Source organism: Diorhabda carinulata, chromosome 1 (assembly GCF_026250575.1).
Source record: "Diorhabda carinulata isolate Delta chromosome 1, icDioCari1.1, whole genome shotgun sequence".
Lineage (NCBI taxonomy): Eukaryota > Metazoa > Arthropoda > Insecta > Coleoptera > Chrysomelidae > Diorhabda > Diorhabda carinulata.
In genome coordinates, this window is record NC_079460.1 from 14,599,223 (window position 1) to 14,616,248 (window position 17,026).

At 30.1% G+C, this 17,026-nt stretch overlaps 1 protein-coding gene across 4 annotated transcripts in view; it reads right to left on the reverse strand.

Annotated features, from left to right (window-relative positions):
• LOC130892774 (uncharacterized) overlaps positions 1-17,026 on the reverse strand; it is a 61,443-nt gene that overhangs the window by 38,051 nt on the left and 6,366 nt on the right. For 2 of the 4 annotated variants that reach the window (XM_057798385.1, XM_057798403.1), the window contains exon 2: positions 669-1,462. In XM_057798385.1, the coding sequence (XP_057654368.1) occupies positions 669-1,273 (605 nt within the window). In that variant the 5' untranslated portion in view covers positions 1,274-1,462. Of the gene's footprint in view, positions 1-668; positions 1,463-5,776; positions 6,161-17,026 lie in introns of those variants that run through there. The other 2 variants (XM_057798393.1, XM_057798410.1) reach the window with 2 other exon arrangements.

Sequence of the window (17,026 nt, forward strand, 5' to 3'; positions counted from 1 at the left end):
ATAAAATCATTATCATGTTGACAAGATTTGATTCTATTTTTTTAAGTTCAAAATTTCTATCTTACCCATACGCTGGCCATAGTAATTATATCAGCACAACTATAAACTAACAATTATTTTATTTTGGTACAGGTATTCATGTGTGTTGCAGCGATTAATTGATATAACAAAACGGTTACTTTTTCTCATCTTTGTCAAATAATTCCACTGCCAAAAATGATGTCTTTCTATTAACTCAGACAAATTTGCGTCACAGATCACTTTATTTTTTATATAGTTAATTCCTATTTTGCCGGCTCTTTCTGACTTACCCTTCTTTCCTTTAAGGAATACGATTTTTTTTGTGTACTATACACTATAGTCTGTAGCCTGGAAATACTTGATTATCGAAAAGAGCGCCAGATAGTGTATGTGTTGCCTTGAAAAATGTATTCAGTAGGAATGCCACAAATAATTTGAGAAATTCTAACTTTGTTATTACTGATGTTTCAACTAAAAATAGCTTCTTTGTGAAGGTGATTTTAGACAATCACTGTCAAAGTGGACAATTAATTTTGAAAAATTCCTGGTTTTGTTGTTTATCGAATTATGGAAATTCGCAAATATATTATAAATAATTTATTAATTATTTATACTGTCGATTTATTTGGAAATTTAAAGTAACATACCTGTCATTTCCTCCATGTGGACTTTTAACTAGCTTCACCGCGAATAAGAACTGTATAGCACATACCAGCAAACAACACAAATTAAGTGATAATGTCAAAGCGCACAACGCTAAAGTCACCTCGTAAACAACGACGTATTCCTCAGCAGTTATTACAGTTAATTGCTCCGACCTTAGTAACTCACGGACATCATTGGTAGTCACTGGTGATATTTTTAACAGAAATATCAATGATAGTAATGCGAGTAACAAACTTACTAAACACAGCAATCCCAAGCTAACGAGCATCTCTTTGATTCCTACTTCTTTTGACTTAGCGATGAATTTATTGACCGTACTTTGGTTCCTTACTCGAGAAATATTTAGTCCCCCATTTAAGCTTTTATTATCAGGGGGCAGTACGCTGTTACTGTACAAGGAGTGTTTTGAAGTGTCTAAATTTGTTGAATGGAGATGGGGAACATTTAGGGGGTATTGTTGAGATGTTCTGGAGATGTTTGCATTGGGAGAGCGGTAGCGATGATCCATTCGAGTCTCCAGGACCATGGAGCTGTCTGGCCTGGTACCTCGACTTGAGATACCTCCATTTGTTATATGTTTCAGCATCTTCTAGAACCATTTGAGCGATGGGAAGATTGATGTCACTGACGTAAGGTTTCTTCATAATCTAGCTGCATGTTTTTATTTTATCTGAGAATTTTCTATGTCTTTACTGCTCATTATGTTACAGAAAACAGGAACATACTTTGAGAGTAATTGTGAAATCCTGTGTGGTTCTTCATTTGTTTTTTGTGCCTACAACAGAAGAAAATGGCAAATTTAAGTAGAGAACTAGTTTGACGATTTCACTATAATGAGATGTACAAAACATTTTGAATTAATGGAGTACAATGAAGAGTAGTAAAGAAGAAGCAAGTACGAGTACATTGAATGGTGTCGTAAATCGACAACATTTACATTTTACATATTTCAATATCTATGTTGGATGCGATTTTTTTATACAAAAAGGCCCAAAAGAAATATATTAATGACTTGGAGCAGTCTTTGATTTAATGCAGTTCTCTGTTATTTGTTAAAATGTGCAAGAGCGTCATCACTTTTTAACTCAAACTAATTGCCAATGCAATTGGATGAAGCAGTGATAGTGGTAAATGTTGATTTAAAAATGTAATTTCAATTCTGAACTAAGTCATCCAAGTGAAATACTTGAGCCGATTACAATGTTAATTAATAATAGATACCGTATGTCACAGACGACATTTTTGCGTATTAATTATCTTTCTATGTATTTATGCAAGCTGATAAAACTATTCAAGGCTAATTTATACCTAGGTCAACCTATTTCAGTAATGTGTTCACAAACTCGATAACTAAGGAGTAAACATAAGTTGTTCATTCTTACAAAAAAGAAGTCGAACATTAAATTTGAAAAAATAAATATAATTTAGAAAAAAAAGCTTTTAAAGCACATGAAACTTAAAATTGAAAATAATTTTCAAAATGAAATATTACTAGTGTTTTTGTACGATTTGTTCTATATTCCTCTTACATTGAGAGCCCGACGACCTCACAAACTAGTATTTTTCAATAATTGTTGTTTTAAGCTTATTTTGAAAATTGAAGCGTGTTTTTCAGTATATTTATTTTTTACTTTTTAGTTTCATATACTATGAAAGGTTTTTTGGGTTTTTTTAACTATATTTATTTCCCACTTTTTAGTTCGATTTATTTTATATAGTCATTAGTATTGTAAATCTTCAACAGAGGGTGCACGGATGTAAACTTTATCTCGAACGACATAATAAATTTTAAGGTGTTAAATTCTAAAATAATACTGATGCAGATAGTATTGTAAATCTCCAAAAGACAGTTGTAAAATTTTTTTTCGGTAAGAAGAAAATTTGCAGTGATAATTTCTAAAAAAGTGGTGGCATATTCTAACTGTAATAAGCCACAAGTGAAGCTAATATAAGCGTGATAAAAAGATAAAAAACCGATGTATATAAACATCTAAACAAAAACCACTACAATTTCGATAATCTTAATATATTTATTGACCTTAATGTTTTGGTAATATCATAACCTTACATCAAGAATGTACACAGAAAATTATTAATGTTTGTTAACGTTATAGCTACTATAGTGTGCCTCCCGGCACTACCGTTCTGTGCACCAGCATTAAATACTGTGATCCGGATTCAAAAGAAGGATTAATCGAGGATGGAGTGAAAATAGAGATGGTATACAACAGGTCTGCCTTCTTTTCAAACCATTGGTCAGCAATTTGAAGCACAGAAGTAAACCTATTTCGCAGATCTAGTTGCCTAAAACGCCTATTTTGACGTTCGGTGGTATGTTTCGGTTGACCAGTAGGTTTTCTTTGTCCGCGCCTAACCGTCATTACAGTACAATTCTGGCCACTGTTACATTCGTGATAGGACAAACCAACACCCCGATCCCCCCATTATATCACTTCTATTAAATTCGCTTCAAAATCATTGAAAATTATGGGTGTTTACCAACAACATTTAAAATAAAAGTTAAAAAAAATAGTATATTGGCAAAAAACGAGATCACAACCTTCTAAGGATACATTACATTTGGAGAAATTGTGTTTTCATAAATATGTTTAGCAGTTCAGTACTTTAAAATTCATTGTGTAATTTTAAAGTGTGTGTTCTCCAAGTACTTTGTTTAACTTGTCACATTTATTATTTAGTTTTTAAATCTTTATTAACTAAATTTGAAATATGTTTCTCTTTCTGCATAGTTCTTGTAAGTCTAAGAATACCAGAATTAATTTTTTTCTTGTCTCATATTCTCAGTATCTCGGAAACATCATTTCATGGTTCTAAAAGTTTTTAACTTTTGTGCATAACACGTAACCACAACACCAGTGGTTCCTCAACAGTGGCTCAAGTTTCAGTATATTCAATAATCAAAAGTAAGTTATTTGACTTTGTTTTTTAATCAAACGTTCGATTTATGTTAAAGTGTTGACATATTAACAGGTTACAAAAATATTTTGGAAGCTTTGTCTGTTTATATGCTTTCTGTATGGAGTGAAATATGTGGTGTTCTAATTTCAAAATAACCTACAAATTTTAGAAATTGTTTCAATTACTTAATATGAACCCAGACAATAGAGAGAGAGATGACCATAGTGTTTATGGGAAAGATAGCCATAAAATATAATGTGATACTTTCGTTTGATTTTTAATCTTCTATATTTTCCACAGACACCTAATCACTACAAACGGAATGCGACTACTAGTCGAGGTGTCTAGAGTGAAGACGATTTAAAAAATGTTATGGAAGAAGTACAAAATGGTGGATGACTGTTCATAGTACCTCTTTGATTTACAATATTCCACGAAAAGCATTAGAAAGAAGATTAAAACATAACAATTACATAAAGAGACCTATGGAACCATCATCAACCTTTGGTTGGATAACGAAAAAAGACTGAGCAAGCACACAGAAGACATGCAGTCACGAGGTTTTCCTTTGACTCTCAATAATTTGAGAACTGTTGCATTCAAGAATGCTGAGAAATTAGGAATTATACACAGATTTGTTATGACTTCAGAGAAGGCGGGTTATGATTGGTAGCAAATGTTTTTGAAAATAAATTCCGATATTTCATTGAAGAAATCAGAAGGGTTGTCATATGCTAGACGTCAAGGGGTAAATAAAGCAGAAGTAAGCTTCTATTTTGAAATGCTCAGTGACAATGACTTAATAAATAAACCTGGCCATATTTACAGCATAGACGAGTCCGAGTTGCAATCGACAAGGTAATGAGTTTGAGGACATGTGTTCTTATTGCGGTAATAAAAAAAGGAGTTAAAAGAACTGAAGGAGCAAAGGAAAGAGCAAAATAAGTACTGGCCATCTCTGCCAGAACACTATGGCCATCACTCCCGGATACCCTGAGAAAGATGGCTAGCTCTAGTTTTTGTTGAAAAGTTAAAATTATATTTTTTTATTCACCAAAATGATTTATCGTTGATTTTTTATGAGCGCTATGAATAAAGTTTGATTTTGTATATAAATTCAATTTTATTTAATACATTTTTTTAGGGTCTTATAGTTACTAGGAATTATCGTATATCTGCATGATTTTCAAGTAGAAATATTCCAGAAATGGTATACGGTACCTATAGATTGCTACCAAGAGTATTTTTTGGAGTAAAATCAATAAAATTTGAGTTAATATGAACTTAAAAATTTAACCTCAGAAAACCTATGAGAGGCAGACATAAAATAAATTTATTAGATTGGTCAGCTTACAACAAAACTTATCAGATGAACTGTATATCAGTATACATATTTTTATTAAAGTCAGCAAATGAACCAACCCATTTTTTTATTTAAATAGAAAAAACTTTTCAACACTTATTTTCAACGAAACTTCTTGTGTTATTTTTTTACTTGTGGTCAAGTTCCTTACTAATTTTCAGAATCACAACTGGTTAGATACATGTATTGATCTTAACCTATAATAAATTCCTTTTAATAATTGTTAATGCTGCTCCATGTTCCACCAAGACGAAAAAGTATGTAGCAGCAGTGAAACATACACATATTCATTAAGAAATAAAGAAAACTTTGCTTGCCAGAAATATAAGATAAGAAATGTAGTTCACACAGTATATATTTAAATATTAACTTTTTGATCACCACATAATTAATTTTTGATTGCAGTTTTTTTTCAAATTTTAAAGCGTGTTAGCTATACTGAAAAGAATAAATCAATAATTTCAAGGCAAACAACAGTTTTTTCAAAAAACCATTAATAAGTGAGCACCTTTCATATTTGTTGAACCAAACATTGGTAGCATTATAATTTTGTTGTTCTATATTTGTTGAATGAATTTTTTTCTTATATCTATCATGCAGCCTGACAATGATTTGCTAAGATCTAACCCTTCAAACAAAAGTAAATAACGTTTTCTTTCTTTCTTATTATTATTAGAAGTTAACTAATATAATCTATACTTTCCAATATAAACTTTAGGTAAATATGACTGCCCTTCAATTTTCGAAGAATCACAAAATTAAATTTATCCTTATAACATCGTTTTTAAAGTAATTGAAATAACTTACCCTCTAAAAACATTTTTCGTAGAAGAATGTCTATTACAGTATTATCACATTCTATTAAGTATCACAATGACGATAAAGCAACTCATTTAACCATTGTTCCTTTTGCAACGAATCAATTGTGCCTTCGATGTGGAAATGTAAGTCGAGAAGCCAAGCAACTGTTTTCAACGAATTTCTGTTATTCTTCCTGTGTATGCACCTGCGTCTGTATAGTTGATACAAACCTTGTAATTTCAGTGATGGTACTCATACGGAAATAAGCCATATGGGCTATTTCAAACAATTAAGCCAAGTAATTCATAATTGGATTTTGTTGTAAATAAAATAAAACTCCATCTTATGAATATCTTAAAACATTTTTCGCATATAAATTTTCTTTTTTCAATGTTTGTCGGGCTTGAAATTTTCATTCGGAATTTGATTCTGAGCAACTAAATAATAATGAAGCTTTAATTTGTCATAGTGTCATAACAATTACTTTTCTAGTTGTGAACAAATAAAATGAAATATTTTGCTAAAGATGAACTCACTCAATGAACCTCACAGCCGTTAACATTATTAACTTCTGCTTTTATAAATGAAAATTAAGATCTAGTTAAAGCTGAAATCCACGCTACCCCACACTACGTGTCGAATATATGTTAATATGTTTTTCCATTTAATTCAATTGTCTGCGTACACACTCAGACCACCACACGCCACCTCACGCCATCCCACGTGGGACTATTCAAAATTCTCAAATGTAACCGATCGATGCGTGCTGACGTGTGATTGCCCCTCTCTTACCTTTGTATCCATTCTATGGAAACGTTTAATCCCATTGGGTTTATATAGATTCTTCTAAAAACTCTAGGTCACTAGACGAATTACTAGTTGAGCGTGTCGTCACGTGGCGTGTTACAAACGTGTAGCTACTTCGCATGGCTAAGGGTGACGTGACGTGGCGTGGCGTGTTCCTAGTGGGTATCGACCTTTACTCTTAAGAGGGTTGCCACTTTAATTTTGAGATATGGCAATACTGATGTGAACTCTGACATTGCCATCATAAAGTTTGACTTTTTAATGGTGAATATACTCAACCAGCATTTGTTTACCGAACTTTTAGAAAAAATCAGGGAAACCAATCGCAGAAAACGAATCATTCTCCACCACGACAATGCGAACTCTCACACATCAGTTCAAATAAAAACGTTTTTGAACAGTCAATATGAAGTGAATTGATGAGTCATCTACCGTCCTTCTTTGGCACCCAAAGATTTCTTCTTATTCCCTCAGATCAAAAATAAATTGCGAGGTCAACGTTTTTCTACACTACCCTACCTTCCCCGTCCATAACTTATAATTAACTACACCATCCTGTCAAAATCTATTCATGGGTCAGGTTTTCTTTCTATGGTATTGAAATCAACTATAGTTATTCGATAAGTTTTCTTTTTTTTTTTGTTTTCAAAAAGATTTTGACAGAAAAATAAGACGTTTCCACTCTTTTGTTGAATTTAGATTATGTTAGAAAAGGATGAGCAAATTTAATTGAGTTATTACCTGGACATACATATTTTCATTTGTTTATTAATAAGAAAGTTAAAACGATACTAAAAATGTTTAGAAAAGTGTAAGAAAATGTGTAAATTATATTAACTCTATAAAACTTCCTTTTCAGCTGTTTTCATATTTTTTCTCTCCTCTGAATAATTTCTGGAAATTATCCTCAGTCAACAGTCTAGCCAACGAGTACTTTTTAGGTCAAATTTGTTCGCCGGCTCCTTAAGATATGATTGAGGTGTCATTCTATTCGTAAGCGCATGTAGAAAGAATTGAAGATTCGCTCACAAAAATTACAAAAGTTATTAACAATTAACAAGAAAAGATTTGTTTTTTGCTTATATCTTATATATTGAAGATTCCAAAAAAGGGGAAACTGTAGGACCAATATTTATAATTTTTATCAAGAACTGAAAATAAGTCCTAAAACGGGTACTCGGGATAGCGCAAGCCACGTCCCTTTTGAACATTTAAAAAAAATTATTATTTAAGCATAAGTAAATATTAGAATTTTAATTTGAAAAAATTTAGGAACTTACAGGATAGATCAACAAATAATAATCTACCGGCACAAATTTTTTATCGCAATTTTTCAATAAATAATGCATTTGTTAATTAACAATTTCATGTAGCTTGTAAATCAATATTGTAAGTGTGATAATTGTTAAACTATAATTCTCAGATTTTTTCCATACTTGGAGCCACTCTTTGCAGGAATTATCTCGACCATTCCCACAGAAATCGATGAGTTGCTGTTTCCACGGAATCACAGTGCGAGCATCATCATCATCATCATCAGCATTTTACATTAATATAAAAGTATGTTCTCACACATTTTTTAGTCAGTCAGTTGTGGTCATTTACAATAAATTGTAATCATTTTATAATTAGTTCGTGTAAAATAAAGTTTTTAAAAAGTGTATTCTAAGTTAATAATTTGAAAGTCAGGCTTTAGACCAGATTGCCGTCGATAGAATAAAAAAATTGTTAATCTTCACATTGTTATCAACAATTTAAGTCGGTGACAAGTTAAAAAATTAAATGATTCATTTGATGCTTAAAAAATATTTTTTAATTAACAATTTTTTCCGCCTCTAGTATCTAATATTAAGGAACCATTTTTTGCAAAATCATTATTTATTTTGTTCTTGGATAATTAAAAAAATAATCGGTTTCATTTAAATTTTCATTGTTTATTGAGAAAATAATTTGTTATAAACAATAAAAATTTTTCAGCATATTTTTTTTCATTTTATATACAACAAAAAAACAACCACGTGTTTGTTTTTCATAAAAAAAATTATTATCGCATTTGCACAATTTATTTCTTCATTTCTTCTGTACTCTATTTTGGTTACAAATGTTTTAAACTCATCATATCTAAACGTATTATCTATTTAACTCTTCTTTGTCACTAGAAATGGAACCTGTAAATAAAACTTTTATTAAAATTCATAATGAAACTCGTATTAAAATTTATAATGAAATTTTCTAAAAGAAATTATGAAGCATTTAAAGTAAAATATTCTCAACCCATTAATGCCCAAAATTTTTAAAAAAATGTTGTTTGAATCATTTTGTTTCTACCAAGCAATTTAGGATTTAGATTAAGATAATGAAATCAAATAATTTTGAAATTATATTTATCAATCAAAAAAGTTATTAGAAAATTATTACTCCACAGTATGAACTAAAATCTAAGTGTTTCACTAATATATTTCATCAATTTCATCTCCAAACATCAACAATTTATATTTTACGGTTGATAGTACTTCGGATGGAGCTAAAGATTGCATTTCTCACAAAAGTAAATTGTTTTTACATGATACATACACTCTATATTTGGATTCTGTTTTCACAATCAAATGTCCTAACCGAACCAAACCAAGCTCATCTCTTCCTTTATAAGATAGGTATGGTTCATGACCATATTCTGAAGAATGTACATAAGACATTTCCTCGGGAATTGTAAAAGGTTTATGTTAGAACCTGACTGCCTATGCAGTACCTATCCTTAGACCATACAAACATTTATAACCCTGATAAAATAATGCCACCCCTTTTTTGGACTGTATATCAATCCTATATGTGCGTATGAATTGATCGGTCAAATCTATTCCTCCTTTATGAACTAGAGTCATTCTAATCGAGATTCTTTTTATAATATCTATTCGCGGATTTTGGGGCCATAGTATACAATTTATCAAAACTGTAACGAAATTATTGTCATTTCATCAGATCATAGTCAATTTCCTGTTGGAAATCATTTGATATTTACTCAATATTCCTCAAGAAAATGAATGTTTATTCTATAGAGGTAGTTTTCTTCAATTTATGTGATTTCCACGTAATATTCTCACAGGAATTTTTTTTAAATTTATTCAAGTTATATTCTCATTATATTAAGAATATAATTTTTTCACAAACACACACACACACACACACACATATATATATATATATATATATATATATATATATATATATATATATATATATATATATATATATATAGGAAATACGAAAAAGTTTTTCTCTTTTTCCTGAAAAAAGTAGCAGCTTTGGTTGCATCAAAATTTGAATATAATTTTTTGACAACTGACAACAAAGAGATTTACCCAAAACAACTCCCTTTCACTATAAGTCACATGATATTGTCAACTAAATCAATTGTTGATATTTTATCTTCACCCTCTCAACATTCAAAATTTGTCTAAAAGCTTAAAATTTCTTATTCTCAGAAAATTTTGAATTATATGCAATTTCAGTTGCATTTGGTCACTAATGGGTTATGCAAGTAATTTTTTTAAATCAAAATAGTTTCATTTCAATCAAATGCAAAAAATATATGTACGTACAATACGAAATTTAAAAGAAAAACCATATTAATATATCAAATTTTTATTGTAGTTATAAATATATTACCTGAATAAGTAAATATCTCTCGAAATGTAGGACATTGCTCGCCATTGAACCAGAGAAACTCTCAAATCTCATGTCCATTTATCGTCTGAAATGAGCATTACACCCCATGTTAAGTCCGCCTGACTTTATGCAATATAACGTGCAATGCAATGCAAGACGCAATATTCCTTGATATAAAGCGTAGATGAAGTTCAGTTGATCGTTTCGTGCAAAATGTCGCACTTGCAATTCTAGGAAGAAGTCTAGTTACTTCTTTTTTGTTCCTTCTTGTTCATTTCACTTAGCTTTGTTATTTTCACTTTTAAACCGGTCACAAAATATTAAATAAAATTTGACGTTGGCAAACGACATCCAATAAGCTTTCGAATTTTTTAAATTGTTATTTTACAGACAACCCTTTTTGAGACATAATTTTACTATTCTGTCATTGTACGTACCTCTTCAAACGAATAATTTCCACATCGTTTGTGTGGGACAAGTAGATAGCGAGTTGTCGTGGCCCGGTAAGATGTCCAGAGTGTACCCGCGTGAACTATCCACGGATTTCTACCACGAATGTTTTTTTACAAAATAAACTGAACTTTTGTGAAAAAATTTCAATAGGGGAGACATATAATGACATTGTAATAGGCTACATAATTTTACTAACAAAAATTGAAGATTAAGTGGATAAAAAAATTATTAAACATTCGATTTTCTACATATTTCACGATTCTCAAGCGAAAAATAAAAAAAATAATAATAACTATTACAAAGTTCACTTAATGAAAAAATAATTAACCAAAAAGTGTGATGTAAGTATTATTTATAACGCCAAAAAAATTAAACATAAAATTTACATTGGGCGCTGCCGCGCATTGTTTGTTTTGATATTGAAACCCAAAAATTTTTCAAAATTTTCTTCAACTATTGCAAAGGAGACTTGATAAGATACCTATTAACAAAAAATTGTGATGTAAGTATTTTTTATAACGCAAAAAATTGATAAACTTGACGTTTGATTCTTTTTCACAATATCTAAAGTTAATTACACTTTAGTCGTTGAAACTAAACCAAAATGTAATCTGTACAGTAATATTATAGAGAATCAATATCTTAAAATTTTTTTGAAAACTGAAAACTACCTGTTTGTAATATTATTATTTATGGAATGAACACCTTTGTCGGAACGGTAACTCAATAAAAAAAATATTCTACTAGAAATGGAGAGACCAGCAATAATTGGATCTGCAATAAACTCTTTTAAATTATATAACCAGTAATAAAGTCTAATCTCTCACACAATGATCGGAACATGATGGTATGTGTTACTCTTGTCAGTTATTGAGAAAAATTATCTACTACATTGAAATGCCTAGAATTTGACATACATTCGAATTTAATGCAAATATCCTTTATAACATCATTATTAAATGGCGACTTTTTATGGTGTATTATGTGTAACAGTCATTTAATAGAAACGTTTTACTATTACTATTTTTTTATAAAAAAGTAAATTCATCTTCCTAAGGAACATTCATTATTTTTATATATTGCTTGTGTAGTTACTAATCGAGTAAAATCTTTTTCTGCGCTAATTGTAATTCTTTTCATAATAAATAATAAACGAAACCATGATGCCAATTTCATCAAAGTTTTCTGTAAAAATAAATTCAGCTTCTCAAGAAAAAAAGGGTCGGAGATAGTCTTACACCAATCACAATACTCCCCTACCTCCAGGGCCGGATTAAGCTAGGGGCTTGGGGGGGCTATAGCCCCGGGCCCCAGGTCCAAGAGGGCCCCATCATTTGGAAATCATTCTGTATTTTTTGATGTGTTGATACCACAAATCTAACGTATTGATATTATTTTGTGAATTTTTCCGGGTTTTCGAATTCCTTAAGGGGGCCCCGTCATTATTTTAGCCCCGGGCCTTATAAATCTTAGTTTAAAACTACTACTATACATTGTATAGCCAAATTCTGCATAGTTGTATATTTGAGCAATTTCTTACATATATCCGAAACTTTTTGTTGCATACCATAGGATAAAAAGTTTTATTCGATATTCAGTTTTTTGTTAATAAGTTTCTTATTAAGTCTCTTTTGCAATAATTAGAGAAAATTTTAAGACATTTTTGGACTTCGATATCAAAACTAACGATGCGCGTCAACGCTCAAACGTACAATTTATGAATGAAAAAATACTTACATCACAACTTTTTGTTGATAGGTTTCTTATTAAGTCTTCTCGTTAAAGAAAATTTGAGTGTTTTTTTATTTTTTAGGTTTTTGCTTCAGAATCGTGAAATATGTAGAAAAGTTTAATAATGTTTTATCCACTCTCCTCTAATGACATTTTTTCGCAAATGTTCAGTTTATTTTGTAAAAAAATATTCGCCGGCCCCGAAAACTCATTACTTGTCCCAAACAAACGATATGGAAATTAGTACAATAACAGGATAGTAAAAGGACGTCTCAAAAAATGTTGTCTGTAAATTAAGGATTTAAAAAATTCTAAAGCGTTCAATGCCAGCCTCTTTCTTTATTTTAAATCTTCCAACACTGACAAATTGGATCAATTATTATTATTTTCATAGCCAACTATTATACCAAAACGGTGTTTAAGTTATAATTCATTACCAATTATGATAAAAAATACCCAATGGTCTAGACGAAACGTGCAAACCCAGTTTATTTTTACTTAAACAGATTTCAGATCAGAGCGTTATTTGCTTTGAATATTCATATTTTGGGCTTGTAATGGGTAAAATATTTTCACTACCAATAAATACATACGAGGATGTATTGACATCTAGTTAGCCTAGACCAGATCCAAGCATAAACAAAATATTGCGTTACCATAGCAACGAACAATAACTTATTAGAAGTGTCAGTGTAAAGTTTGACGTCAAAAAAGTAAACTGATATCTGAAGCATTAAATATTTCATACGAATGCGTTCATCATATAGTTCACGTCAATTTGGACTTGAGAGCAAAATAGATCCTCAAATGTTTGAATGTTGACCAAAAGCATGCAAGGTAGAAGCATCGCATTCGATCTGTGCTCGATTTGAAAACGATGTAGACTTCTATATACCGAATTGTTACTATGGATGAGACTTGGGTACATTTCCACGATCCAGCAACAAAGCAACAATCTATTGAATGGCGACACTCTGGTTCTCCAAGACCTAAGAAGTTTCGTGTCCAAAAATCTGCTGGAAAATTTCTTGCTTCAGTTTTTGGGATTGCCATGGAGTAATCATGATTGATTTTTTGGATAAGGGTAGAACAATAACTGGAGATTACTATTCGACATTACTGACCAGTCTACGGGAAAAAACTAAAGAGAAAAGACGCGGTGTTTTGTTTTTGTAGGACAACGTCCTTAGCACACAAATTTCATGTTGCCATGCAAAAAATTTGTGATTTAGAGTTTAAATTATTAGAACACCCCCCTTATTTACCAGATTTGGCTCCATCCTACTATCATCTCTTTCCTCAACTGAAAAAAAGTTTAAAAGATCGTAAATTTCCTTCCAACGAGGAGGTAATAAAAGCTGTAGAGGTCTGGTTTGCAGAGCAAGAAGAAACATTTTTTTGAAAGGTCTAGAGACGTTGCAGGTTCGTTGTAATAAATGTATCCAATTAAAAGGAGAATATGTTGAGTAATAAAATATTTTGACATCGAAATTTTGTTTGGTTTTATAGTAGGCTAAGAATTTTTCAATATATCCTCGTATGTGTAGTCCTTCGATTCGGTGACAAATTTTTTATCTATAACTACATCGTTGGAACTTTTTGTATGAGTTTTTGAGTGGGGTCGAAATTTTTGGTAGTAAAATTATGAACCCTATTTTATTATTACCATATATCTCCTCTAGTAACATTTTTTCGCAAAATTTCAGTTTATTTTGTCAAAAAATATTCTTGGTAAAAATCCGTGGATAACTTCGCATGTATCCAGAGTGTAATTCTTTAGATTTTAATTTTTTGGCTTATATGAAATCTATAGGAGCTGGGGAATCAAAGAAATAATTAATTAAATTCCATCGCAAATCAGTTACAAATTTTATTCTAAATCAGGAAATATTATATAATTTGTTTATGGCTGTTGCTGTTATTTTTATTTTTTTAGGTGGCAAATACTATAAATCAACAAAATTCAACGTATTTTATTATGCTTTAATATATATACAAATATGAGATCCAAAATATTGAAAATATTAGGCGTTCGTTGTTATTCTAGATATTTATACGGAAGTTATTATATATCATTAATTGTTTCCACTATGTCAAATTAGATTACCCTATTTGACATAGTAAATGAATCTAACAAATATGTTTTCCTTCGAATGAGTGTAGGTAATTTAAAAGTCAAATCGAAACTAATACGAGGTTTTCTGCTAGTAAATGAATATAATTTTCTACTTTCTAGGAGTAACTAAAGCTAACAATTCATTATATATATATATATATATATATATATATATATATATATATATATATATATAAAAGAATATACATTTATATATACCCTTTCTAAAGGAATTTAATTTACTAGAAGAACTAGAATTCATTCTTTATAATTTCCACGACTATTTTGACGGATTCTTAGGATTTAAGCAAATTATAACTTAATATAGACCTAAACAATGGTTATATAATCTTTACTAAAGAAAAGATTTAAACTTATAAAAAATTGAAATTCCCGTTACCTCCGTAGTATAAAAAAGAATCAATACCGATTTAGAAGAAAATACCGAATTATGTATGCCTTATAAAAACAATACAAATGCTGATACCCTTTCCAGAATCCAAATGAACGCCATAGACGAAAAAGACGACGAAAATATTTCCCTTTTTCCAAGTTTTGATTCCAATGATCTACCTTACCTAGAAACCGCCGAGACGAAATATTACTCACCTTAGATGCAAGCTTAGAACCAAAAATCAAAATTTTATCAGATATAGCAATTAAACCCGACAAAGCTAAAGACTCCAATCAACGTGACGAATTAGAGACTATACACTCTAATACAGAAAATCCCAAAATAGGATTATATATAACGTATATAAAAATCAAATCGTGTTTAGATATTCAAATAACAATATAACAAAAATCAGTAAAGAAAAAATTTTTTAATAAACAAAGATCATATATATTTTTACCCAATGATCCCTCTGAAAACGACATTCACAAAATAATTAAAGAAAATCGACTTATTGCATGTATTTTAAAAATAAAAACCTCGAACCTCTAATATTAAAGAGTTCTTCAAAAATATTTTAGAAAAGGTTCTTTCATTTTATATATAACCAATACAATATTGGAAGATGTAACAGACAATGACATTCAACAAGAAAAAATAAAGTTTTATCATGAGATTAAAACTTCTAATAGAGGTATAACAGAGAACATTGCTTCCCTTAAAAAGGTCTATTATTGGCCAAATTTAAAGAACGATATGAAAACTTATATCAATTTTCGTGAGATTTGTTAGAAATCAAAATACGAGAGATACCCAAACAAATTAGTATTTAAACGTACTCATTCCTATACACATAATACGATTTTTTAACAATCATTGATAGATTTTTTTAGTTAGGTCAAGCTTATCCCCTAAATACTCAAACGGGCACCGAAATAATAGATAAATTAATAATATACTTTAATCATTATGGCATACCAAGAAAAATAACATCAGAAAACAGTAAAATATTCTAAAACGGAAATCTGCAAAATTTATGTTCCTTACACAATATTGAAATGCATTACTGTACACCTAGAAATCCCAACTCTAATAGTCTATCGAAATATTTCACTTCACCTTACAGAAAAACCATAGTAACCCCTAACAATAAAGATAAAAATGCGAATATTGTTCAATTGATGAATTACGCCATAGCAATTCAACCCATAGCGCTCTAAAATATATACAGTTTCAAATCGTTAGAGGAAAACGTGATTATCGTAACCCTCTCGAATTGAGTGAAGAACAAATTATCTCTAATTACATACAAGAACATTCAGAAAACATTCAAGCAATAAATAAACAAATTCACGATTCCCTAACATCTCAACACCACAGTATATTGAATAAACGAAACATAAATAGAAGTGAAAATATTACTATGGACTCCGATAAACAATAAAAAAGCAAGTTGGTGAATTGAGTTATTTAATTATATTATAACATTTCAATTTAAAAACCTCAAAGATTACGTGACTGTGTCAAAATTTTCGAACTCTATTATTTTGAAATATTTTAATTTTGAAATTATTAACTATTAAAAATAATTTGATAAAATACGTTCTGCCATCAGCTTTTTATATGTTTTCTTTTAAATATAACTGATTTAACATTAAAAATAGAAGCATGACTTTATGATAATCCTCCAGGTATAAAAAATTATCCTGCTCGTCGATGTTTTTCGAAAGTATCATAAAAAATTGTGAGAATTATTTCTTCTATCATTGACAAGTTGCAGAACTCAATTGATTAATTTAGATTTTGTGTGTGATACTTTATAGAAAGTGTTTTAGATTGATTTTATTTACATAAGCACTTTTCGGAAACTGCGATATGGTTTGACCTAAAAATAGCTTATCGGTATTCAAAGTAGGTGTAGAATCTCCTTGTATGTTGTGTAAATATTGGAATACGGAAATACTTGAATTCTGTGAGACAGATGAATAAAGCTCTATAAAAACAAAACCTGTAAAGCAATATATGACACTAGAAGAGGTAATAAACATTTTTATGGGTTATTTCAAATTTAAAATTTCCCACGAAAATA